At 37.1% G+C, this 27666-nt stretch overlaps 1 protein-coding gene across 1 annotated transcript in view; it reads left to right on the forward strand.

Moving 5' to 3' along the window:
• The first annotated feature begins 3727 nt into the window (after positions 1–3727).
• Positions 3728–27666, forward strand: part of LOC140168772 (uncharacterized) — a 41923-nt gene continuing 17984 nt past the window's right edge. Inside the window, exons 1-2 of the mRNA XM_072192182.1 lie at positions 3728–3755; positions 24819–26108. Of these exons, the coding sequence (XP_072048283.1) occupies positions 3728–3755; positions 24819–26108 (1318 nt within the window). The remainder of the gene's footprint in view (positions 3756–24818; positions 26109–27666) is intronic.

A 27666-nucleotide genomic window follows, 5' to 3' on the forward strand; every position in this document is an offset into this window, starting at 1 on the left:
TTTTAAGATTCTTAGGCGCCCTGGCTAAAAAAAATGGGTTAACCTTTTCGGGCTGTTGATGGGGGGGGCACATTTTCACTTTCCTGCAGCCACCGGGATAGGAGCGGTCACGGTACGCCACTGTTCCTTGACAAGATACCAGTAGCACGATGTGTGACCAGTGGCGAATCCAGGAAAGGGCGGCACATTCAAAGTTTTGAATGCCCGCGAAGCCCCATCGCGTCGCGCGACGAAGGGGGGGGGGGATGTGTCCCCTCAGCATTGGAAACTTGGTCAAAATAAAGATATTTCAAGGACCATTTTTAAACTATTGTTGTAATCATTGCTAAAAGGTGTCTAATAACAGAACCCAAAATCGACCCTTCTTTTATACGCAGGGTGGTGTATGGGGAGGGATGTCCCACCTCACCTCGAAATAAAGGCCCAAATGAAGCCATTTTGACAGTATCGTTATTATCATTGCTATAAAACAATAAGTGTACATGTGTCCAAACAGACACGTCTTTATCCATGCACAGTAGTAGAAGTGAAGTCCATGGAAGACAGCTGAGAAACGCAGCCCATATCTCCAAATTGCGTGCGCGCACAAGCAGATTTGCCGAAAGCCCCATTCCCTACTACATTAATCTGCTGAATAAGCAGTAGTTGCCTGCGTGCTGGTGGCTTCCCATTGTGCCCTTTTGCATCTCTCTGCTGTTTGCCATGCCAAGTTGCCTTTTTTCTTTTTTTGCTTTATAATTTTGTGTTATTGGTTTCTTTCATAATATTTGTTTCTTGTATAACATTGGACTTCGGGTATATATATAAATGCGCATTTATAAATGCGCACGTGACATCTACAAGTCGCCATACCGTGTTCAACGATGTAAGGTACCCGGATGTACACAAATTCCACACGCAAAAGTATAGGCAAAAATGACAGGTTACAAGGAAAATTGGTTTTGCAAAATAGTGGCATTGATTGCAAAGTGCAAAATAATTTGACCCGAAACATAAACTCTTTATTTGGATTTTCCATAACGGACACAAAAAATTAATGACGGAAAAGCTAGATATAGCTGATTTAAAAACTTGTATTTCATTATTTTCGTGCTAAATGGGCGTGGCAATTGGCCACATTGATGACGAAATGTGATTCTTACTGGCATTAAGGTCAGAACTGAGTAGCTGCCGATGATGTTATTAGATAATTTTTGCACATGATGATATGGAACTTAGGGGACTGTGATTTTCTTCGGGAGGAATGGGTCATGGATTAATTTATTTGGGAGCCAAGATAAGTATTTCCACTCCCCCCACCCCCCCGTAGTGCCGCCACTGAATATAACCATAATTTTAACTCTAATTTTAACGTAAATTGACGATACTATAACTTCAGCCCTTTTCGGAATAATGACCCTCTCGAACTTAATAGGCTAGATGTTCCCGCCCGACCTCCTCAACCTCAACTTACTCATTCGCTCGCTCACATTCAATTAAGTATCAAAATGGATAAAAAAACAAATTCAAAATGTGTTTTTAAGCACCTTTTTGTGTCCCCCATGCTAAATCGGTAATCTGTACACCCTTTGACGTACAATTTAGAGTATAAACACTTAGATGACTTTGCATGAATCATCCCGGCTGGACCCGGCTGGAAGATGTTGAGGAAGACTCGTATACTATACATCACGCTCATACGTTATATGACAATTTGACCTACAATAACGTATGTTATGAATGGCTTATTCGGCTAGTATGGTCGTCATACACATTATTGTCATGGTATAATATATTGTAATTGTAAACGTCAATTTTGTTCAGTTTGGTTCAAACTGCTTATAAAGTTTTACTTTACACGGAAGGGGAATCTTAGAAAAAACAAGTAATTTATGAGTGTAAAAGGGGGGTGGGGGTGGGTTTTGCCTAGCCGAAAGGGGAACAAATAATATTTATAAAATTATAAGTAAGGCTGAGAAAAACCTGTTCTACGGGCAGACGGCTCGTTTCAAGTAGGTTTGAAATAACCCAAAAAAATCACCAAAATCTGTTAATAATTTGCAATTTGAGAAAATTAAAAAAATTAGAAAAATTGTTCCTGAAATTTCCGAAATTTGGGTCGGCATTCATTTGTACCGAAATTTTTTTTTTCCCAATTTGTTCAAAATCTGGGTCGGTCGGACCCGTAGAACAGGGTTTTCTTTTTCGTCGCCTAAGTACATAAGTAATAATAAATAAATAAATAAATAAATAAATAAATAAATAAATAAATAAATAAATAAAGAAATATATAAAAAAATAAAAAAATAATAAAAATAAAAAAAAAATAAAAAATAAAAAAAAATAAAAAAATAAAAAAATAGTTATGTTTGTACATGGGGGGGGGGCCTTTGTTTCCAATGGACAGTTTATTGTGAAATGTCATTGTACAAGGAATACATAAAAAAAATTCCACATAGCCCCCGAATGAAAAGTATTTAATTATCTTTGTAATCACTCAAAAAGCATTTTGTGTGAATTTTACATCCGAACTAGAGGCTATTTAATTTTTACGAGCCTTTTTGTTTTACATGTAAAGCCTATGGGGGTGACGATTAGAAATGGACGGCAATATTGAAAAACCCTCATTTTGGGCCATTTTAGACACTAAAATGCCCATAAAAAAGAATAGCCTCTAGTCCGGATGTAAAATTCACACACAATGCTGCTACCTGAGTGAGTACAAACATAATTAAATAAATTTCGTTCGGGGGCTATAGCAAAAGCAGAAAGGGTCCTATACCTTCATGGTTATGAAACAAAGGTGGGGGGGGGGGGCAATAATCATGATCCTTCGATATCCATGATTTATCCTTGCAAATTTATAGCATCGAACCTCCAGCCAATGTTCCTTGCCAGTGCTAGCCACGAAACAAGGTCACAAATGTAGCCACTCCCTCAATGGTCGTCATTTCAGTGATTGACAGTGATGTAATGCAAATATGGCACTGGCCATCTGGTCACGTGCGCATTTATAAATGCGCATTTATATATATATATACCCGAAGTCCACTGTATAATGCAATTCGGCCATTTGGCCGCGATGTTGTGCAGGTTAATAAAATCATATGATAATAATCATATCATATCACACAGGGGTGTGTCTTATTGTACCCCTTCAGTATTTGTGGAAAATCGAAATAACGGCCTAATTGAAGTCATTTCATGGACCATTGTGACACTATTGCTTAAAACACAAGAAGTGTATGCGATTGTCCAAAACAATGATAAAGTGGACACTTCTTTATCCATACGCAGGGGGGTGTCTGGGGAGGGATGTCCCATTTCAGTATTTGAAAAAATTCAAAATAAAGGCCCAAATGAAGCCATTTTGTGTACCATTTTGACAGTATTGTTATTATCATTCTTTGAAACAATAAGTGTACATGTGTCCAAACAGAAGCCAAAACAGTTCCTTCTTTATCCATACGTAGGGGGGGGGGTGTCTGCGAGGGATGTAACCCTCAGTATTTGTGACAAATCGAAATAAGGTCCCAATTGAAGCCATTTCATGGACCATTTTGACAATATAGTTGTTATCATTCATTGCTTAAAACACAAAAAGTGTATACGATTGCCCAAAACAGTGCCAAAGTGTGCACTTCTTTATATCCATATCCAGGGGGTGTCTGTATTTGGGAAAAAATAATTTAAAGGCCAAATTTTCACACGATGTGAATGTTTCAGTGCCCGGCACATTTTTTTTAACATGAAAGATGGGCTTCTAGACCAGAAAAGTGAGATTTCCTGACTAGATGATAGTAATACATGTCTAGTGACATTGTTTCGCAAGGAATTCATGCTCTGTACTTCAGTTACCTGTCTGTCAAGTGGCCTGTTACAGCGCTCTTGTGATCGGCTTGTGATTTTATTTGTAAGAGATACCACACTCTGTACTACAGTTAACTGCCTGTCAAGTGTCCTGTTACAGTAGGCGTATGTGATTTTCTGATATATCATTCTCTGTACTACAGTTACCTGCCTGTCTGTATCCTGTTACAGTGCTGCGTGATCATGTGAGAGATAGTATCTAAGAGATACCATTCTCAGTACATTTAACTGTCTGTATCCTGTTATAGTGGGTTGCGTGATTTCTATTTCTAAGAGATACCATTCTCGTGATCTTGTGATTTCCATTCTCTGTACTACAGATAACAGCTGTGTATGTTTAGTCAATTGGCGGTCACTATAGCTCCGGGGGGGTCACTCCCATTGTGGCCTGTACACCATCCGCGATAATGAAAACACGTAAAAAGGGTCGTTTTTCGTGGGTAGGCACGATACGCGCGTATCGCGTTTATGGTGTCAAAAACATGAAAAATTGGAAAAAAGGGTAGCAAAATTGCAATTGCTAAATACGCGGAAATGAAATTTAGGGTATGAAATTTGATGTTAGGAATGAAATCCCTGTTTAGGGTGTCGTTTTAGCCAAGGGTTAAATCCTTGTTTAGGGTGCTTTTCAAAAGTTGATTATCGCGGATGGTGTACAGGCCACAATGGGAGTGACCCCCCGGGCTATAGCTTAGTTTATCTAAATGCAACCCATGATATAAGTGATGCAACTATGGGCTTGAGGAATAGGCCTAATGTCACTTGAGTTTTCAATTCTATACCGACATTGAGACACTCGAAGTCCGACAATTGAAATTTGCCTGGATATTTTGAAAGACAACTCATACAGGGTGTCCCAAAAAAAAAGAGGCCCCTCATTGCGCCCTCTTTTTCTCCTATTTCTGAAAAGTTGATCAAATACATTTTGGTATGTAAGGAAACCTTGAGTCGTTAGCTTTAATAAACCAAAACAATTATATCAATCGGCTCACAACTTTTGAAGATATGCTCTTTTAAAGAAATGTACCTGTTTTTCACTCTGTCCACGGAGAAGGTTTCGCTACTTCAAAAATTGAAAAGGAGTACACATACTATGCATGAATATCAAACATTCCTCAATGATAACTTTATAAAATACCTTTATTTATGGAATGGGCTTTACCGGTGGGTTTATGGGCAATGGATTTTGTTAATAGTGTCATTAATTTGTGGGTAAAATGGATGCCGAATGGGACTTCTTTTGCTTTACTTGCAATTACTTATTTTTTCTTGGTTATGTATGCCTTTTTGTTTTATTATGTTTCTTACTTTCTTACTTTGTTGTTTCTTGCTTTCTTTTCTTTTATTTACAACATAAGTCATTTCTCTTTTTAGGGTAAAGGTAGCCCTAAAAGGCTGTTTGGTTTGTCTTTAGTTCTTCTGAAGTGAGTTTACTGTGCTGCTCTGCCCTCTACCTGGTTGCCTCCTTGGCGAATACAGGTTTCAGCCTTGGTCCTCATTGCATTAATTGCATTGCGTACCATCCTTGAGCGCCGGATACGTGCGAATGCATTCAGTAATACGTTTGCGAAGATCTTGGATTTTGCCATAAAGGAAAAAAATCAAGTGGTGTGAGGTCTGGTGATCGTGTAGGCCACTCCACAGCATGAGCCATCCAAACCACTCTGTTTGCTATCCGTGGACAGAGTGAAAACGGGTACTTTTATTCAAAAGGCATATCTTCAAAAGTTGTGAGCCGATTGAAATAATTGTTTTGGTTTATTAAAGCTAACAATTAAAGGTTTCTTTACATACCAAAATATATTTAAATAGCAACTGTTAACATTATTTTACAACGTTGTGTGTCTTCAGAATGCTGGTCTAACATGTGCCAGTGCTAAACGTTTACAATCTTTAAAATAATATATACAATATAGGTAATCCTGTCGCATCTATTCATACATGGTCCTTTTGTTCATCCATTTGTACATCTTTGAATAGATGCGACGGGATTACCTGCGGAATTATCTCTATTGTATTATTTTATTAACCCTCCTCGACCTTCTCTAGGTGTAAGGCGGCGTTTATTTGCACAACTGTTGGAACTGTATTGTGTTGTAAACTATTAAATCATTCTTTTGTCTACCTATGTTTTCGCGGAAGGTGTAAAACGGGTGATGGAATGCAGTTTAAAATTTCCGCCAAGGCCGAATCATTTCACATTTTGGATGCATTGTAGCCGACGGGGACCCAACTAAAGGCTGCTAGTCAGGTGTAGGAATGCGTGTATTTGGATTCGTCTATAGCGATTACCATTATAGTGTAATATAGATATATGGACTGGACATGGCAGCCTTCTTACATTCTAATGTGTAATCGATCAGCAAGAGCATTCAATTTATTTAAATGAAACGCCTAACGTCAGGTGGGTGGTAAAGATGATTGCATCGACAGCTAAAGCCTCCTTATAGACTTCAGACCCACACATTCCGGCCCTGATTTGGTAAAACGATCTAACTTGAAATTTTGAAATTTTGAGATAAATCCATATTTTGGGTAATATGAGGGTGCTCTTTCCATTGGTGACATCCTCAAATCACCACCATGCTTCGTTTTAAAGATAGCAGAACCTATCTTGGCACTTTTTTGTCACTTTCCGTGTATTTAATATGGTAAAATGTTAGATCATTTTACCGCATTAGCCAAGATCCCTAGAGCACCAGAACACATTAATGATAATACGGCAAAACAACCTATCTCAAGATAGATCATTTTACCAAATAAATGAGTATCGCTTTGTTTATTTTTGTTACAAAGTAAAACAGTGCAAAAGAATCTAACTCCCTAAATATTGTTGTTATTTCAAAATTACTCAACCAAATTAGCCAAACTTTTGCAAATGATAAGATTGTTATATTTTCTAAGATATTAGATGTGTTTAATAATTTATTTTATAAAAAAAAAAACGTCAAGTGTTCAAACTTAAAAGCTCTTTTTCTCAAAACAGCGATTTTCAAGTTAGATCAGTTTACCAAATCAGGGCCGACAAGCACACATTTGGGATACGTGAGTACAATCCCTCATTTCAAATATATAGTTTTGGTTTCTCTATTGTTCAGAAACCAAAAATCAAGGGATTAAAATGTGGAGATGAACTGGTATGCAATCATAACACTATTGTGCTGGGAGGACACAAGAGGGTATATAATCAAAAGTATAATGGCCTATAACCATACGTATATAATAGCCTATTGTGCTAACATTTTCATTATCGATATCTATCAACGCGGGCAACTTTTGCCGTAGGTGGCACACTTCCATGACACCATAAAATTACACCCGAGTTCCGAGATTCGTTTGATAAGTTATGCATATACATCGTTGAGACACAAATGATGGATATATACGAGACCTAGGCCTACATGTAGAAATCATGTGCATTTATTGAGGGGTGGGGGGGGGGGGTGTTTTGTTTATTTGTCTGAAGTATAAACGATGCATGATGATGTAGATGATTTGATTATGAATTAGATTATTCCCCGGAAAGCACAACCCATACCTCTTACCTATGTTCCCTCCGCCACCTATATATAACCTCCTCCCTCCCCCTCCCCACACTCGATATCGACTCTTCCCTATTATTCCACTCCACTCTTGAGCCCCCTCTCCCCTCCTTCCCTTCCCACTTCCAATGCTCTCTCCCTCTGTTTCTCTTTCTCCCTTACCCTTACCCCCCCCCTCACACACACACACATACCCTCTTTCCCTGGCGATCTCTTCTATCTCTCTCTCTCTATTCTCCAATAAATAAATTGAATAAAAGTTAGTTTAAACCAGCTTTCTATGATATTGATCTTCCGTCATGCGACATGCACATAAATAGAGTTATGTATAATAGTGTTGATATCAATGAAGTCATAATCTGTCAAGTGGCTATTGTAATGTCTGTGGAAATATTTTGATGGTCTATATATTTTCACAGTGAAATCAGCTTAGGCTAATTCGTAGTCTCAAGTCAATGCTTTCAAACTAAATCAATGCTTTCAAATGTAGACTGCTTTGTTCGACTTCTCTGCTCGTGAATATTGCACTGCGAAATTTAAACATTTCTTTTGTATACTTAGAGTAGGTAACTTCAAATCAAATAATTTTACGATCCACACCACTTATAAGAAACTGAAACCAAAACCGAAACTGACTGACACAAATGTTCGGTTTTAAACAAAAGGTAGAAACAATGAGTTCGATATCTTATGATTCAAGTGCTTAGGCAGGACAATAGGAAACCACGTGACCAAAACCAAAACCAAAACTAAAACTATATATTTGAAATGAGGCAATGGTACCACTTTACACATGACTGCCCTTACACATGACTGTACATGTAGTGTGGTCACTTATTGATACTCGCCTGTTGTGTAAAGCGTTAATATGATGCCGGATCAGTGACCAATTTAATGGCGGAACGCCTTTATTCGAAACAATGGTACCACTTTTATGAATAGTCTGTCGCAACTTCTAATCGGCATCAAACAAAAAAAAGATTATATAATCTATTGCGACTCTATTTCTATTTAAAAGCTCTTTGCTAATAACCACTTGCCTTCCGTTGATACACATATCCCGAGTTTAAACGAGTAGACGCTGTTGATGCAGTAACCTATGCGACGTTCGCGTTCAACTAAACTTGAACAATTGATATTTCTGAAGTTGCTCCAGTTGAAGTAAATTGTCAATTCACTCCACTTCGCAAACTCTCTACTGTCGTTTTTAAAACTCGATGTTATCCTTTCTTCTGAACGTCATGTTTTTATTCTTGACGTCATTTTTAAGACTCTTCGTGTTTTTTTGGTTTTTTTTACTCAGCGTTTAATGGCCGCTGTTCTATACGGATCTGGCACTTTAGTCCACCACACAGTTCACTAGCAAGTTGACGCTCACAATACACGCCATGATCATGAATATCTCATGCACTGACATCCCTTAACTACTGCTTGGTACACTGTCCGCTGTCATTTTATTTATTTTATTTTTTAACGAAATCTCTTAAGGAAATTGATAGATAAATATCGCCTTGGGTCTAGGTAAATATGCTCAGGTGCCACTTTGTATTGATATTAAATCTCTACTGGGAATCTACAGTTTCATCTATGTAAATAAACATGTTTTTGTCTTGTTATTTTTATCCGGGTTTTTATCCTATTCTTGTGCAACCCGGGCTGTGCCATCACAACTCTCTGTTTTATAAACGTATTTCTAATATCTGATAGTTTCAGACCGGAATATAACTGGCATCTTGTATTTACATTTTTCAAGATAATTCCTACTCTCAACCTTGTCAATAATATTTATAAAGGTCGATATCTCAATTTCCAATTTTATGATACAATAACTTACGAACTCAATATCTTCGCTTAATAATGTCCGATTTCATTGGGGAAAACGGCTTTGTGGAGCAAAATATCTCTATATTTAAGATATGTAAAAACCCGACAATTGATAACCAGCCCAAAAGTATTTCCTTTTCCCATGACACGACACATATTGCCATATAATATTTTATTGGTGCAATTTCTTTAATTTGATAATTTTTGGTGCTAAAAAAAGATCGTTTTACTGATAATAACTGAATTGTTGGAAACTGACCTGTATCAATGTTTTGTTGAATGAGTTTTCAACACTGTTAACAATGTGGATTTAATCGAAATACAAAAACATTTATTGTAATATATTTCCGTCGTCCAATAAAGTAGAATAAAACTTGAGAAATGTGCAAAGACTATAAAGACAATTAAGCATTTCAAAACCCAAGTCAAATTAATTACGTTTAGTTCTTTACTCCTTAAAAGTAATTTTAAGGTTAGCAACTATTTTAAGCTGCTGTGATTTGGTAATTCACAACATCTTGCTAATGGTAGTGAGCTTTGGCAAAAATTGCATTGATCATTTCATATCGAGCGTTTAGAAGAATTCAAATATCACAGATATACGTTTGTAGGTCCTGTGGGTCTTGAGTTATGCTGTAAAGAGGGCTGAAACAACAATACTTTGTAAAACGTAAAAAATCAAGCAAGTGTTTAGTATACAGGGTGTCCCAGAAAAAAATACCGAGTGAATAAAATTGAATGTTAGTCGAGAAATAGACATCAGAATCAAACAATTTAAAATGTCACGCATAGCCTATTTTATTGTGCATCACATACGAAAATTTTATTTGATTCGGTTGACTGGTTGCGAAGAAATTAACGATTACATAATGCGCGCATCAATGCAGTTCATTCCAAGTTTGATCAACAGGCACCTTTATCATACTCGCTCACCGCTTCCTAAAGTTTGTGTATCTCATTAAATTTAGTTCACATTATATGTTTTGTAATTCGACGGTGTTATGCTATTCATGCTTTCACTGCTTTGTCCGAGAAAACTTTGATTTCTGCAATTGGTAGCTTTCCAACTTTAATTCTTTAGGTTGTGCAAATATGTTATATTTTAACTTTCCAAAGAACATTTGAGCCAAGAATGACAATGATCAAGTGCTTACAGCTTCACGTGTAATTTTTGATACCATGCGACATTAATGTTGAAGTTTTAAACTTTGCATTACAATTTCTTGGAAATATTCCAAAAACATTAACGTGTGTGAGAAAGATTTTTAAGGAGCTGGAATTCTGTATGCAATAATTCTTTATGCAACATTTATATCAACATTAACGAAAAAAGATATTTACAAGTACTGAGCATTATCTTACATGCAAGCTATCTTATTTTTCAATATCGTGCAGGTTTCAAATTTGAACACAACCTAATTAAATGTTTTGCAAGAAAGATTATTTTCAAATAACCACTAGTGCGCATTGTGTTGAATGGTCTTTCTTTCAAACTTGGAATGAAGTGAACTGACGCATGCGTTATGTAAACGCTCATTTCTTCGCAATCAGTCAACCGATTCCAGTAAATTTAGCATATAAGATGCAGAATAAGATGGGCTACACGCTGATATTTAGATTTTTAGATTCTGATGTCTATTTCTCGACTTACGTCCAAATTTATTTGCCCGGTAATTTTTTCTGGGACACCCTGTATATTTTGTAGAATGAACTTTTGTAAACCATCAAAGTGTTGTTTTTCAAGAACATATTTAGATAATGAAAATCGATTTTTATTTACCCTTAATCTACCCTTAATTGTGTGTTTTACATGAGGTAACATTGAATTTATCATGGTAGTTTTCGCCCTACTTTGGTTTGCATGTTTAAATTGTCAGGAAATTGAAAGAAAGCAAACTCAGCTTTAATCTGATATTCAGAAAAATTCACTTATTAAATTATTTGAAATAAAAATTGCAAATGTTTCGGCATTTTTATTTGGTCACCCTGTTTATGGTTAAACCATCACAGCTGTAATAACACATGTAATACGATAGACCACTCTTTGTGTATAGTCCTTTAAGTTAACACTTAAGGGCTCGGATAACGACGTTTTGGCATATTTCTTGTGGGACCTAAAGGCATATCAAACATATACGAGGAATGTTCTTCTGATTTTTGTTTATTTGATTTTTTTAAATTGGTAATATAATACACATTTAATGGCAAATTATTAAAAATTGATATTTGTTTTAAATCCACAGTCCTCGAGGTAAATTGTATAAATCTAATGATATGTGTACTTACAATGAATGTAGCTGGGATGAAAAAGCAGTCCATCATATATAAGTTTGACCTTTTCTGACCATTGGTATTGAAGATATAGATTTTTCCCCAAACACCTAAAATTTTAGTTCTTTTTGGAAGCAAAAAATTATATTCAATATAAAAGGTCAACATTTTCAATTCACGGTCGGCTTTTCATCCCAGCTGCATATACTTTTTTTATCATTAGATTTATAAAGTTTACTTCGAGGATTGTCAAATATTGAAAATATAAAATTTTCAACCTAAGGTTTTGACATCGATGGCTTTGACATCGATGAATCAAGACCTGCAAATCACACTAGATCACACGGCTTTAGAAAGAGCGCATCAAACTAAATTCCTTGGTGTACTAATAGACGAATGTCTCACTTGGAAATGTCACATAGATTGCGTATCTAGAACAATTTCAAGAAATGTTGGTGTCATGAATAAATTGAAACATTTTGTTCCAAGTCGTATTTTATTTACACTTTATTGTTCGTTAATATTGCCTTATTTAAATTATGGAGTACTTTTATGGGGAAATACATGTAAAACTTACTTAAATAAAATTGTAAAAATTAAAAAATGGGCTATTAGAACGGTGGCAAATGTTCACTATAGAGACCACACAGCGCCATTGTTTGCTAATTATAACATATTAAAAGTTGAAGATATGTACACACTGGAATTAGGTACATTCATGTACAGGCACTCTATAAATGAGCTGCCCTGTTCATTTGATAATTATTTTACCAAACGTTCTGACATACATAACTACAAGACACGATATGTAAATGACCTAAATAAGACCAAAAATAAGAAAGTCTTTTCTGATCATGCCATACGTACAAGAGGTCCCATTCTTTGGAATTCTTTAGATAAAAATCTGAAAGCTTCAAAATCTGTTAAACATTTCCGCAATCAATTCAAAACAAAACTGATCTCTATATATAATTAATCTTTTTCGTGAGCACCCCCCCTTCTCCCCTTCCCTTGTCTTTTGGTTATGTTATGTGATGTTGATTTATTTTGTTAATTTCATTTGGTTTCAGGGAAAGGCTAACTTTCAGACCTTTTTGGTCTTCCAGCCTTTTCCTCCATATGTACCGTGTTTATATATTATTTTTTATGTAATGTCTTTGTTTTTTATGGAAATAAAATATGAATGAATGAATGAATGAATGTTAAATGTTAACATTTTATAACGGATACATGTGTCAAGAAATGTATCGAGTATCTAAAGAGTGTTACCCCAAAATATTTTATTAGCACGTGTTTTAGAGTGTATGACAATTCTTGAATACTAGAACATTGCTCTACTTTGATGGACATTGCTTATAATCTATAGTAAATTAATGTAAGTTGAACACATAGAGCGTTGGGATGTGATGCTTGTCAGAGACAACCTTGTAATCATTCAAGTTGGTGCATAAGACGAGTTTATACGATAGATAACGATGTACCTCGGATTAGGGAAGGACTGCAACTCAGGGAACGTAATTTATTCAAGAACATTGATAGAATGTATATTAAGCCTCTTATCGATTACAAAAGGTTTGTTGAAATGAAAATAACATTTAAAATGTGTCCACCAACACGATCCTGCATGCACCCTTACAAGATGTCTCCGGCAATTACAACATTATGCCTTATATGATCGTAAATTAATTATCAAGCACGAATCACGTGGTTTTATTTGAAACAAACTTATAGTGATCATAAAAACTAATTAATACCGGACAGCCGTCTCTCAACACGCGTTTTTAAAAATTCCCGGGCGCCGAAATTGTCCAGCGCAATGACGTCCTAGTTATGCAATGAAGGCTGACAGCAATAATATTATTGAGCACATGTAACCATGACTTCGATACACTAGACAATTTCGGCGCGTGGGTTTTGAATATCGCGTGTAGAGAGCCGGCTGCTTTTATTATCTTTGTTTTGTTTTTTTGTTTATTTGTTTATCATAGGAAGGGTAAGATATTAGAGCGTAACCTTCACTTTGCAATCCAAAGATCTTACATTCTCATTTTACCGGTTACAAAATCCTTGAGGTGCGTTGAAGGGGATGAGAATATTAAGTTCCTCGATCACAAAATCTCCTGAATGTTAAGATAATTCCCTCTGGCTGGTTAGATTCAATGGATTTATTTATTTATTTATTTATTTATTTATTATTGCTTGTTTATGTTCAACAAAAGTTAAGCTTATAAGCTATACTTTTGTAAATATACACCACCATCAAACGTTAAGAATAATTATGATTATATCTTCATGCGATACAATCATGAGGCTAAACTGAGAATAGGTACCTATTCAGGTCAATATCAATAAATCCAAATTGACAATGACCTATTTTGCTGCGTTACCTAGGCACTAGGTCATTCTAGGTGGTTCAAACTATTCTTTTTTTTTTATAGTTGTTGATACAGAAAGAACCATTTGAGACCATTTTTATCACAAAAGATCATTTCTCTATCTTAACCGCTGTGGAATTCTTTTTTAAAAATTCGACCTTTTTGCTCATAACTCCACAACGATATTTCATAGATATAAGAATCAATTTTATTATATATAATCGTCATAAGGATTCTGAATCCTTATGACGAGAGGAATCATTTCACAGTGAACAAAATTGGGCCAGTTTTTAATTCAACTTTATGACGAGAGGAATCATTTCACACAGGTGTGAACAAAATTGGGCCAGTTTTTAATTTTGACCCGTGTATAAACTTTGACCTTCGATATTTCGAATTGCCAAACGGTGATTACTTTCCACCTCAGTTTCAATCTCAACATTAATCATATAAAAAAACCGTTTTAACTGGCAAAATCTTGGCCTACCACCGGAATAAGTGTAGGCCAAATTGAAATTGGCATTTGAAAAGTATATAAGTACTTATAGTTTGTATGGTAAACTAGTTAAATGGTTAAACTGTTAAACTTTATCATTGGTTTGCAGATTGATAGATCCTACAGAAGTAGTCGCAAAGGGAAATTGTATATTTCCGATTGAGCTTGTGAATTAAGAAATACTCGCTTTCTTGTTGAAAATCCTAAAAGATATTAGATTTCAATTAATTTATTATTATAAAACTATCGTACAACATATTGATTAAACAAAATGCTCAAAATGAGCTATTCCATATAAAATCCACACTACCCCTATGGAAGATTTAGCTAAAGTCTGCTACAGAGGGAATATCAGTTTTAATACACAATTGGGTAACTTCCATTTGTAATACTCACTCCAGTTGTGGAAGATATAGGTAAAGCCATAATACAGGGGGAGTATGGGTTTCAAAATTATTAACTCTAACCAATTACATTAAAAAACATACTCCCTCTGTGGAAGATATTTCCAAAATCATCCACAGGGGGAGTGTGGATTTCAACTGGAATAGCCAAATGCTAAAAAGATTAACTCTCTCCACACACGTATCGACTGTTACCAATTTATCTATTTATTTATTTCAATTCAATAATTTCAGAATTGTAAATTTTCATGACCATATTTGGATCCAGCATCCCAAAAAGAAAATATCCAGTTTGATTTGGGTTCATAAGATGGGGTCTTAAATCAAGACCTACCAAAGGTTTATCACAGATGAATTTATTCCGCATAGTTTGATACCTCATTTGTCCAAATCGATGCAGAATTGATTTTAAAAGTTGAAGTAATCCCTATTGATGTGGTGTTCCTGCTTCGCAAGATTCTTAATAAAGGTACGCCATAACAGAGACCGCCTAAGTATGTTTGATCTCACTTCGTGTATTTTATTCAATACAGATACTCTTATACCCCTTCCTCAGTGTTTTACCCTTCACTCAGTATCTTGTATGTCCTCCTGCTGCATCAATGACTGCCAGATATCTGCGGCGCAATATCTCAGTGAAACGTCTAATGCGCCCTGGCCTTGATATATCGCTGCCCATGAATAACTACACTTCTCCGTAGTCCACTTGCTGATTTGTATTAAAGGGGGGTAACCCTATTGGTTTTGGATATGGATTGTCTTTAAAATTACATAATAATATCAAATATCGCCTCCTTTATGCTGCTTTGTGAAAAAACGAGAGCATTTTCAGCGTAAATGTGAATAAATAGCCAAATTTGCAATCCAATACCTTGGTATACGTGAATTGCATTCTGGGCAGGCAATGACGAATGCTGACATGCTGCACAATGCCCGGCCCGTATTGAACGGAAAATGTTTTTTTTTTCGTACCGTTTCAGAAAAAAAGGAAACAAAATATATTTCCCCTTGCAATATGTACATTTCAAATGAATATAAAAAAGTTTGGGTAAAATGGAGAGGAAAAAAAACCTTCCGAGACCGGGTTTTGAACCGGGTACCTCTCGGGTAAAAAAAACAAACGCGCTAGTCAATTGAGCTATTTAGCACACCACGCTTACTGTTGCCGTTTTCATAACTATATATACGGCGCACCGTCTCCTCAGCAGTTAGTGTGGTTCGCTTTTTTCACAGAATGTGTATGACGCGAAACCAAAGTAGCTGTTGCGGTGACTGATATTTCGTTCATAATTCCCTCCCAGAAATCCAAAGTATTTACCATTGTTTACAAACTGGTATACCTGTAAAAACCGCTGTGATTCATGATTTCTCCGGAAATACATCGACTTGGAGTGTCAAATTTCAGGATAGTAATGAGAAAAATAGTATCTATTATGTGATACCAAAACCTCATCAACAATGAAAAAAATCGGGGGGATGATGCTGTCGATCGGGTTACGGACCTTTAATTTGTGTGTTATTGATAGATTTTCACATCTGATCTTTTCAGTCACCGTACTCCCTCTCGTACTCCCAAGTGGACTACTTAGATTGCGGTTAACTTGCTCAACACGGTTGTCTATGGATGAGATCATATTTCTGGCCTACTAAAATTGGCCATGATGTAATGCATCTATAGGCCTAAATGGATTTGGCTTGTGATTGGTTGCCCATATCTCGTTATGGTTTTCCTCCGGGCACGTGCCATTACCATTAAATACGTCGTACGCAACTAACTCTGGAATGTGCGGCGTTTTGTGTTGGCGCGAACGTTAAACTATCACTTGGTGCATGGACGTATGCCTAGCGCGTTCTTGTACTACTATGCTTAGTGCTTGTGGTTAAATTGGACTAATAAACAAGTATGATTGACATTCCCTCATTTCAAATGTATAGTTTTGGTTTCTCTATTGTTCAGAAACCAAAAATCAAGGGATTAAAATGTGGAGATGAACTGGTATGCAATCATAACACTATTGTGCTGGGAGGACACAAGAGGGTATATAATCAAAAGTATAATGGCCTATAACCATACGTATATAATAGCCTATTGTGCTAACATTTTCATTATCGATATCTATCAACGCGGGTGACTTTTGATGCATGCTCTCTGCCGTAGGTGGCACACTTCCATGACACCATAAAATTACACCCGAGTTCCGAGATTCGTTTGATAAGTTATGCATAGACATCGTTGAGACATAAAGGATGGATATATACGAGGCCTAGGCCTACATGTAGAAATCATGTACATATATTGAGGGGTGGGGGGGGGTTGTTTATTTGTCTGAAATATAAACGATGCATGATGATGTAGATGATTTGATTATGAATTAGATTATTCCCCGGAAAGCACAACCCATACCTCTTACCTATGTTCCCTCCGCCACCTATATATAACCTCCTCCCTCCCCCCTCCCCACACTCGATATCGACTCTTCCCTATTATTCCACTCCACTCTTGAGGACCCCTCTCCCCCTCCTTCCCTTCCCACCCCTCTCCCCTCTGTTTCTCTTTCTCCCTTACCCTACCCCCCTCCCTCTCACCCCCCCACACACACACACATACCCTCTTTCCTGGCGATCTCTTCTATCTCGCTCTCTATTCTCCAATAAATAAATTGAATAAAAGTTAGTTTAAACCAGCTTTCTATGATATTGATCTTCCGTCATGCGACATGCACATAAATAGAGTTGTGTATAATAGTGTTTATATCACTGAAGTCATAATCTGTCAAGTGCCTATTGTAATGTCTGTGGAAATATTTCGATGGTCTATATATTTTCACAGTGAAATCAGCTTAGGCTAATTCGTAGTCTCAAGTCAATGCTTTCAAACTAAATCAATGCTTTCAAATGTAGACTGCTTTGTTCGACTTCTCTGCTCGTGAATATTGCACTGCGAAATTTAAACATTTCTTTTGTATACTTAGATCAGGTAACTCGAAAATCGCGTAATTTTATTCGTCACACCACTTATAAGAAACTGAAATCAAAACCGAAACTACCTGTCACAAATGTTTAGTTTTAAACAAAAGGTAGAAACAATGAGTTCGATATCTTGTGATTCAAGTGGTTAGGCAGGACAATAGGAAACCACGTGACCAAAACCAAAACTAAAACTCAATATTTGAAATGAGGCATTGTGTGTTAGAGACAAAGTCCCGGGGTAAGGTCCTGCTTAAAAATCCGAAGTACATAGTCGGATTTTTTTACTCGGGCTTTCGCGATCAATAAACGGGTAGATTCCAAAATCAGAATTGTTTAATATTGAAGTGAGCCATTATAATTATGCAAGATATTATGTTGCATTCGATAACTTTTATTGTCACTAATCATCTATATAAACTATTTATGACCAATTTACTATTGACACTTTAATTTTAACATGTTTAATAAACATCAGTATAATTTTGAGTTCAGCTGAATGCGTTCATTATGATTAAATAATAATAACATATTATTTTAATTAAAATTCGACTATGGCATAGTCTAATGAATAGCAGGACCAAATCAATAGGAATAACTGCAAATTTTTATAATTGATGTGATAGCATTTAAAAAGCCACTGTGTTATCAATTCTGTATTGATTTGGACAAATAAGGTATCAACAAACTGTGCGGAATATAAAATTTATCTGTAACCTACTTTAGGTATATCTTGATTTATGATCCCATCTTTGACTTATGGACCAAATAAATTCAAACCGGGTACTTTCTTTTTGGGATGCGTTTATTACTAACGGGTGCCACTCATACAGCTCAATTATTATTATTCAGTTAGGACGCTGGACTACCGATTGTTATTGTTCTGCAAGGCTCACTCAGTCATTTAATAAGGCAATACAAACGATCGAATTTGGTATTCAAATGAACAAAATTTTGAATTTTTTTTCTCGGCCAAATGAAAAGCAATAATTTTCATTTTTTCAGTAAATGTCAGGAAAAACTGTAATGCTTGATACTGTATTTTTTTTTCAAATCTTAGTGTTAAACTTAGTCGTGAAATTCAGTCATTTAGTGTAAGATTTTCGATTTTGATAGGCTTCAACTCTGCCCGCGAGCTTTTTTTTGGATCAACCTTTTAGCTTTTCAAAGTAATATAGTTGGATTTTTCCCAACTTTCTAACGCACATCACCGTGAGCGATATATCATAGTTTTGTCAGAATTTCCGTTTTGATTCCATAATTTTTGACTACCAGCTGAAAAATTTTCAAATCCACGCGTGAAATTTTAGGCCAATACTAGCATTGTGGATCGATATCTCTGGGTGCCCGGCCTGGATACAGAGTTGCCAGAACTTCAATATAGCAAAGAAATTACCTAGTGTTTCGATTGTCATGAAGGTGACTGGGTATAGTGCCTTTTGTTTGTGTTTGTTTGAAATTGCTTAAACCCACCGAAAGTCATAATGAAGCAGCCAAAACAATACAAGGTTAAACATGGAAGTTTATAACAACCTATTATAATGACCTAAAGGAAAAATCATTTATGGCAACAATGAGCCTTGCATTGTAAGTCATGGTTAAAATGTGTTGAGTACCCACTCCACCCCCATAGGCCTACATAATATTACATACCGGTACCATATAATATTTATATAGAAAGTAGGTCCTATAGCGCTAACTTATGACAAATAGGCCTACACAAACCCGAACGCAAGTCTGAAGGGTGTAATGAAAATGCCAACCCGCGATGGGGGGGGGGGGGGTCATTCAAAATTCACCTGGAGATAGGAGGGACAGAAAATTAAAATCCCATCTAATAACACGCGAATTTTTCTAGGTTTGGACAGTGGATTTTCCCAAGGACCTCATCCTAGGTAAATAAACTAACAAACAAACAGACAAAATGGTTTTCATAATCATGGAATCCATAGCCCCTATAAATTGAAATTACAGGCTATCACGGGAGCAAATTTCCAAAATTCACCTCATTTACTAGAATTGGGGATTTGGGCTACCAAATCGCTGGTCAGGAAATCCTGGTTTTCAATGGAAAAGGGGCCTGGTTGACAACAATTGAAATATCGATTATTTCTGCTGGTTGTTCTCGAGATAAAGTACTGAGTTTGACATTTTCGGAGCATGAAGGGAAAAAGGGTAAATAAAAATGGAAATTCTGACAAAACTATAATATATAGACCCACACGATGTGCTTTACAGAGGTGGGAAATATCATTCTTTAGCAAACTATATTAGTTTGAGACGCTAAAAATGAATTCCGTAAAAAGCTCGCGGGCGAACTAAAGGCCTATAAAAATCAAAAATATCACACTAAAAGACAAAATATGATGCTTGAATTTTAACACCAGGATTAAAAAAAAAAATGTATATCTAAGCACTATGTCTTTAACTGACATTACTGAAAAAAAAAAAAATATTGCTTTATATTTGACCGAGAAAATAAATTTCATAGCAAAAAGGTGTATCTCTGAATTGTGCTGATTTTAACATGTATCGATCGACTTTTAGCGCGACTATGCATTTCTAAAGAATTGGTAGTCCAGCGTCCTAACTGTATTCATGATAGAGCAGATACCGCAAATTTTGAAAATCGATCCCTTGAACAATTTGAAATCACATCTCATTTTGTGTGCAGTCCACCACATTGGTTAGACGACAATATAGAGCTTTTCATGTTAAAATATTGATCTCTTTACCCAGGCTTCGGCGTATATAAAATACCTCATTGCGTGACATAACCCGGTCTTTTTATCTTTTCGGTTTCTGTTTTCGTTGCCGTTTACGCTTTCGGGTGACATTGTTATTTGAAGTGTTAGCCTCCTAGGTGTGAACAATTTGTTTTATTATAGCATTTTGTCACTCACTAACAAGTTGAAGGAAGCCAATTTTTGTTTTCAGTTTCGTGAGTTGTGTAAATGTCTGACTTCAAAGCTCGAGGTGGGAGAGTACGTGCTCATCATACTGCAGTTACTGTCCGTTTTCCTATACACAATACACAGTGCTCTCACCATTGACGCGTGACCTCTACAAATGATGTACGTTGGAAGAATGGGCACTTGCCTAGTTAACATCACTGTGTGAAAAATAACCAGCCAATATTTTAACTATTCTCCAAACTTCTAGCAAATATATTTCTCTAACATGACCTAAAATTACAGCTAGGTTAGATGTTCAGAAATAGTCGCACTTTTGTAAAATATGAGTGAGGGCAAGGCATAGCTAGCCAACTCCCCGTGTTAATTGAATGGAGATTTGACCGAAAATATTGGTATCGGACCGCTCACTTCTGAAGGATGCCACAAAAAAACGGTACAAGCTACATTTTAACTATTCTAAATAGGTTCTAGAAAATATAGTTTTGTAACATGTCCTAAATTTTAGCTAATTTAGATGTTTGGAGAGGGTCGCACTTTTGTGTTTTAGGAAGGATATGTAAACGACAGATAACACCAAAAATATGAAGAAATTATTTCCAAACCGTGTTAAGTCAACAATCATTATGTTGCTCATTTTGAAGAATGCTGGTTAACAAAAAGCAGGTCTTTGTCTCATTTCGTGAACAAAGGTACACATACCATTTACCCAGTTACCCAACTGAAGCTATAATACCAGCTTTATTGCGATGTCGCACATTGAAAACAGACACTTGTGCACAACCAGAGAAGATCTGATTTAATCAGTTGAGCTGCTTCAATGAGTGTTATCTTGGTTTAATAGCTTTTAATGGGGTTTAAGTCCTGCAAAGGTCGAGATGAATTCTACTGTAGACATGACTGCATCATGTTTAGACAAAAGAAGTATCTAATTTGTACGGCCCAAACTTCGCAAGAAATTGTACGGCTTCATTGGTTTGTGTGTATTCTCCTGCCTAAGCAAGATTACTCGTTAAAATAGTCTAGCATCGAAATATACTAACTAGTGTTGCCAAGATTTATTTGGCTTTGTTTGATGGCATGTAAAACTACGTCATTTTAAAGAAAACGTGAATAGCGCTATTTATTCTTAAATTGTGATTTTATCTTTTCAAAATGTAGACACTGGTATAGTGGCATTAAAACACCGGAAAATGTGTAACAATTATCATGGAAATTGTCAAAAACCTTTTTATCGTTATTATTTGGCGAAATTATATTAAAAATATGTGTAAATAGCACCCTCAATTTGAACATAAATATACAGCATATAGAATACAAATTACCACAAAAAAGCAAAAAAAGATGAATAATTTGATAAAGAAACGAAAATTTATGTTAAAAAATTTATACTAATGTGATAGCTGTTGGTATTGTCCAGGTCTAGAATTGAACATTATGATAATGTTTTGTTAGAAAATTTTATAAATGATCACATCAAACAACCGTGGCCAAGGCACGAGAAGACGGTCATATGATTTATTATGTGGATAACATGGGCGATTTGTCACCGCCCAATCAAGCAAGAAAGTGTGTGGTAGTGTGTCCACAAGCGAATTGAAGCTATTGATTCCTTTCATTTTCGTACCAATTGGAATTGGCAATTATTGTATTGCCTTAGGCAAGCCAGACTCGAATCGTTTTTAAATGTATATTATTTTCAGGCAATGACAAGGCTGATAAAGATTGCAAATTGCGAATAAGGAGAGAGGAAAGATGAAGAGTGTGGGAGGATAAGAGGAGGAGAGAGGGAGGAGGAGATAGATAGGAGGGGAGAGCAGAGCAGAGCAGAGGAGGGCGAGTAGCGGAAGGAGGAATAGGTCCCCAACAGCATTCAACTACTAAAGTTTGAACATTGCGTAGCATGGTATTAAATGTCACATCCAATAAACAGATAAATTAAAAAATCAAAAATGAAAAAGATGACAAACAAAAACCAAACAAACAGGGTGAATTGAGTGTGAGTGGAGAGGGGGAATGAAACTCGCGTGCTGTTTCATACTGCAGTTACTGTCCGTTTTCCTATACACAATACACAGTGCTCTCACCATTGACGCGTGACCTCTACAAACAGTGTATGTTATAGGTATATGGGCATTGCCTAGTTAACATCACTGTGTGAAAAATAACCGGCCAATAGTTAACTATTCTCCAAACTTCTAGCAAATATATTTCTCTAACATGACCTAAAATTACAGCTAGATGTTCAGAAGGGGTCGCACTTTCGTAGAATATGAGTGAGGGCAAAGCATAGCTAGCTCATAGCTAGCCAACTCCCCGTGTTAATTGAATGGAGATTTGACCGAAAATATTGAGCTATATTGGTAACGGACCGCTCCGTTCTGAAGGATGCCACAAAAAAACGGTACAAGCTACATTTAAACTATTCTAAATAGGTTCTAGAAAATATAGTTTTGTAACATGTCCTAAATTTTTAGCTAATTTAGATGTTTGGAGAGGGTCGCACTTTTGTGTTTTAGGAAGGATATGTAAACGACAGATAACACCAAAAATATGAAGAAATTATTTCCAAACCGTGTTAAGTCAACAATCATTATGTTGCTCATTTTGAAGAATGCTGTTAACAAAAAGCAGGCCATTGTCTCATTTCGTGAACAAAGGTACACATACCATTGTTTCCTTTCGTTTCCTTTATAATCGCTTACCCAACTGAAGCTATAATACCAGCTTTATTGCGATGTCGCACATGTAAAACAGACACTTGCGCACAACCAGAGAAGATCTGATTTAATCAGTTGAGCTGCTTCAATGAGTGTTATCTTGGTTTAATAGCTTTTAATGGGGTTTAAGTCCTGCAAAGGTCGAGATGAATTCTACTGTAGACATGACTGCATCATGTTAAGTCATTTTAAGTGTCAGATTAATATGGACCAGTTTAACGTCAATTTCGGACACAGTTCAGACCTGTTGTAGGCTTCATGCCTATAAAAGCAGTAAATTCTAATAATCACCAAGATCATGATGAGTCAGAGGTGCGCTTGACTACTTGAAGCACCGGTGTTGCATATAATTGATTTATCCAGCCTTTGACAAACATGAGTGTGGCCCATTATTACTTGAAAGCTGTTGAAATCAGAGGCATTGATGCGCCAAATGCAACAGTGAAGTCAAATTACAGACCATTGAATACCTTGTATTTTCATTTCCTAAACAATAGACTCCCAAACCCGTTTTAAAATCACGTCCCTGAATGAAATTGTTGGCCAAGTACCCTAAGCGAATCACTGATAGAGCCTTTAACTTACTTAGCTTTTCAGAAATAAGACAATAAATAAATCCATTTAATCCATAGAGCTAGAAGGAATTGCTTTCTAGTTTAGAACTATAATGGCCTTGTGGAGATTCAGTGATCTAGGAAAACCTACTTAAATATTCTCAAGGAGCTCTGATTTAAATCGACGGTCGCAACACATCGTGGCGTACGTGAAGGACAAAATACGTTTCCAAGTAATACGTATTTGAAAGATACTCCGGATCGATCTTCCACTGTTATATTTCAGTGACCCGATTCCATTTGAAATTAAATTTTAAGGTTCAAACTATTAAACTATATTTTCCATAGCTAGACGGAATTATCAGGATTATAGGATATAGCTAGCTCTAAACCTTTACGTCACTATATGAAACGTTGGAAAAATCACTCAACGCCACTATGTGTTGCGAACCGACGAAATAATTATTTTGTAGTTGAAGAAGGTCACTCAATCAGTTTAGTAGCTTCGTTTGAAACATCTAGTTAGATAATTTCGCCGGTTGCAACATAGTGGCGTAGAGTGATTTCTTTTTCAAAAGTTTCCATTTCACATAGTGACGCATGTGTCTGTTTTGGACAACATTAACACAATATATATTTATTTATTTATTTATATATTTATAACAATAGGTTAGGACACCTGGACAAGCCCAATAGTGAAAACACTTAATTAATGGGATGTCCATTACATCAAAAACAAAAACGATACAAAATATAACACTGTGTATACTTTAAAAAGAACAAAGACATTACCATCCTTCCAGCTGATAAGGGGCGGTGCACAGTGGTGTTGAATTCGTCAGACTATGACAAGAAAGCCAAAGAGTTGTTAGGGGATACAAAGACTTATACCCCCTCAATAAAGACCCCACGAGTGGTATTAAACGCAAGATCGCGGCTAAGTTGAATCAATTCTTGGAGAAAGACAAGGTTATTGACATCAAATTGAAACATCAATTATACCCCACGTCTGAAACTATACCTACCTTCTATGGACTTCCGAAGGTTCATAAGGCCAGTGTACCTTTACGTCCTATCGTCAGCAGCATAGGATCGGTCACTTATACCATTGCCAAGTACCTCGCTAAGATCGTAGGCCCTTTGGTTGGCAAATCGAAACATCATATTTGGAATTCAAAGGACTTCGCGGAGAAAATTCAGGGTATTGTGTTGGACGCGGACGAGACGATTACATCCTTCGACGTCACTGCCTTGTTCACGAGCATCCCTCCAGCAGACGCGGCACTCGCGGTTCGGGACGTTTTGAAGGAGGATAAGACTTTGTCAGAACGCACAGACTTGTCGCCAGATCAGATTTGTGAATTGTTGAGCCTATGTTTGGACAATACTTATTTCAGCTATGGCAATAACTTTTACCAACAATGTCATGGTTGTTCGATGGGCTCCCCTGTGTCGCCGATTAGTTCCAACTTGTACATGGAGCGATTTGAACAGTGTGCCTTGTCGTCTTACCCCGGATCTCCACCTTCCAAATGGTATCGTTATGTTGACGATACTTGGGTTATAGTCAAGTTTTCGGAGCTCGACAAGTTCTTTGCGCATATCAACCAAGTGGATAATAACATCAAATTCACCCAAGAAGGTCTGACGGACAATAAACTTCCATTTTTGGATTGCTTGGTTACTGTCAACCAAGATCGCACTCTCTCAGTATCAGTATTTCGCAAAACAACATATACTGATCAATATTTGCAGTTCAGCTCTAATCATCCATTGGTCCAGAAACTCGGTGTAGTGAATACTCTTTATCACAGGGCCGACACCATCATCACAAAGGACTCTGATAAGATCAATGAGCACCAACACTTGCGCCACGCCTTGAAAACGTGTGGCTACAAAGACTGGGCAATTGACAAGGCCCTAAATCGTGGTGAGAAAGACGCTAAACCAGCCAGCGAACCCACCGCGTCTTCTGGTACCAAGACTTTTGTCACCATCCCCTACCATGGGGATGTTTCAGAGAAATTAAAGAGGATCTACCGCGATCACGGCATCACTACACACTTCAAGCCAACCAATACTCTGCGGCAGTCGCTAGTACACCCAAAGGACAAACAGCCCAAGGGCCGTTTAAGTGGTGTTGTGTATGGTGTCCAGAGCGCTGAAGATCAGGTGTGCCAAGAACATTACATTGGTGAAACCGGCCAACCACTGCAGAGTCGCATGTCCCAACATAGACGCGCCAGTTCAAGTGGCAACGATTCAGCTGTCTACAAACACCTAAAGGGCAGTGGTCACAGTTTTGACATTGACGACGTTGTCATTTTGGACCGTGAACCCCGTTGGTTTGAACGGGGAGTCAAAGAAGCAGTGTGGGTACGAGCCGAACAACCGTCACTCAACAGGAGCGGGGGCGTTAGAGTGAATCTGTCACATGGTTGGGATCGGGTCATCAAGCAACTTCCTCATCGATTGACCTCGGATGACCCTAAATCATCCACCCAGCTGAAGGCCAAAGGTTTTGGCCGAAACGTCGGTGATTCCATCTGACCAAAAAGTGAGTTTTTCTGGTTGACCAGATTTAATTATCCACTAATTGATACAAAATATAATAATAATAATACATTTCAGGACAAGGACAAGGGCAGTTGGAATGGAGAAATAATAGGAGACCAAACGAAATGAGGTGGAGACAAACAGATTAAAAGGCTGGTAGCGGAGATGCATTTGACAACATCCTCAGGCAGGTAGTTCCACAATGTGGGAACATATGGGTAAGAAGACCTTTGGCAGAGGATGAGCCTTCGAAAAGGTGTATCAAAGAGAGGGGCTATTACTGAGATTACGGAGAGTGGTCTAGGGGTGTGGCCTGTTGGTTAAAGTGACATTTTAATGAATGGATGGTGATGCTGCCATATTCCAGGATTGGTTGAACAAGGGCTAAGTAGAGCAAATGCCGGATAGTCGGGGATGCACAATAAAATGCTCTATGGAAATAGCCATTCATAATTTTGTCAAAATTACCTCATTTTATGTCATATTTGCATTTAAGCTTTAAAAATTTTTCCAACGTTTCGCGCGCATATGTACCGAGGGACTAGATTCTCTCTACATGTACTTCAAGTGGTGTTGTGTATGGTGTCCAGAGCGCTGAAGATCAGGTGTGCCAAGAACATTACATTGGTGAAACCGGCCAACCACTGCAGAGTCGCATGTCCCAACATAGACGCGCCAGTTCAAGTGGCAACGATTCAGCTGTCTACAAACACCTTAAGGGCAGTGGTCACAGTTTTGACATTGACGACGTTGTCATTTTGGACCGTGAACCCCGTTGGTTTGAACGGGGAGTCAAAGAAGCAGTGTGGGTACGAGCCGAACAACCGTCACTCAACAGGAGCAGGGGCGTTAGAGTGAATCTGTCACATGGTTGGGATCGGGTCATCAAGCAACTTCCTCATCGATTGACCTCGGATGACCCTAAATCATCCACCCAGCTGAAGGCCAAAGGTTTTGGCCGAAACGTCGGTGATTCCATCTGACCAAAAAGTGAGTTTTTCTGGTTGACCAGATTTAATTATCCACTAATTGATACAAAATATAATAATAATAATAATACATTTCAGGACAAGGACAAGGACAGTTGGAATGGAGAAATAATAGGAGACCAAACGAAATGAGGTGGAGACAAACAGATTAAAAGGCTGGTAGCGGAGATGCATTTGACAACATCCTCAGGCAGGTAGTTCCACAAT

The sequence above is a fragment of the Amphiura filiformis genome, chromosome 13 (genome assembly GCF_039555335.1).
Source record: "Amphiura filiformis chromosome 13, Afil_fr2py, whole genome shotgun sequence".
In the NCBI taxonomy this organism is placed as follows: Eukaryota; Metazoa; Echinodermata; class Ophiuroidea; order Amphilepidida; family Amphiuridae; genus Amphiura; species Amphiura filiformis.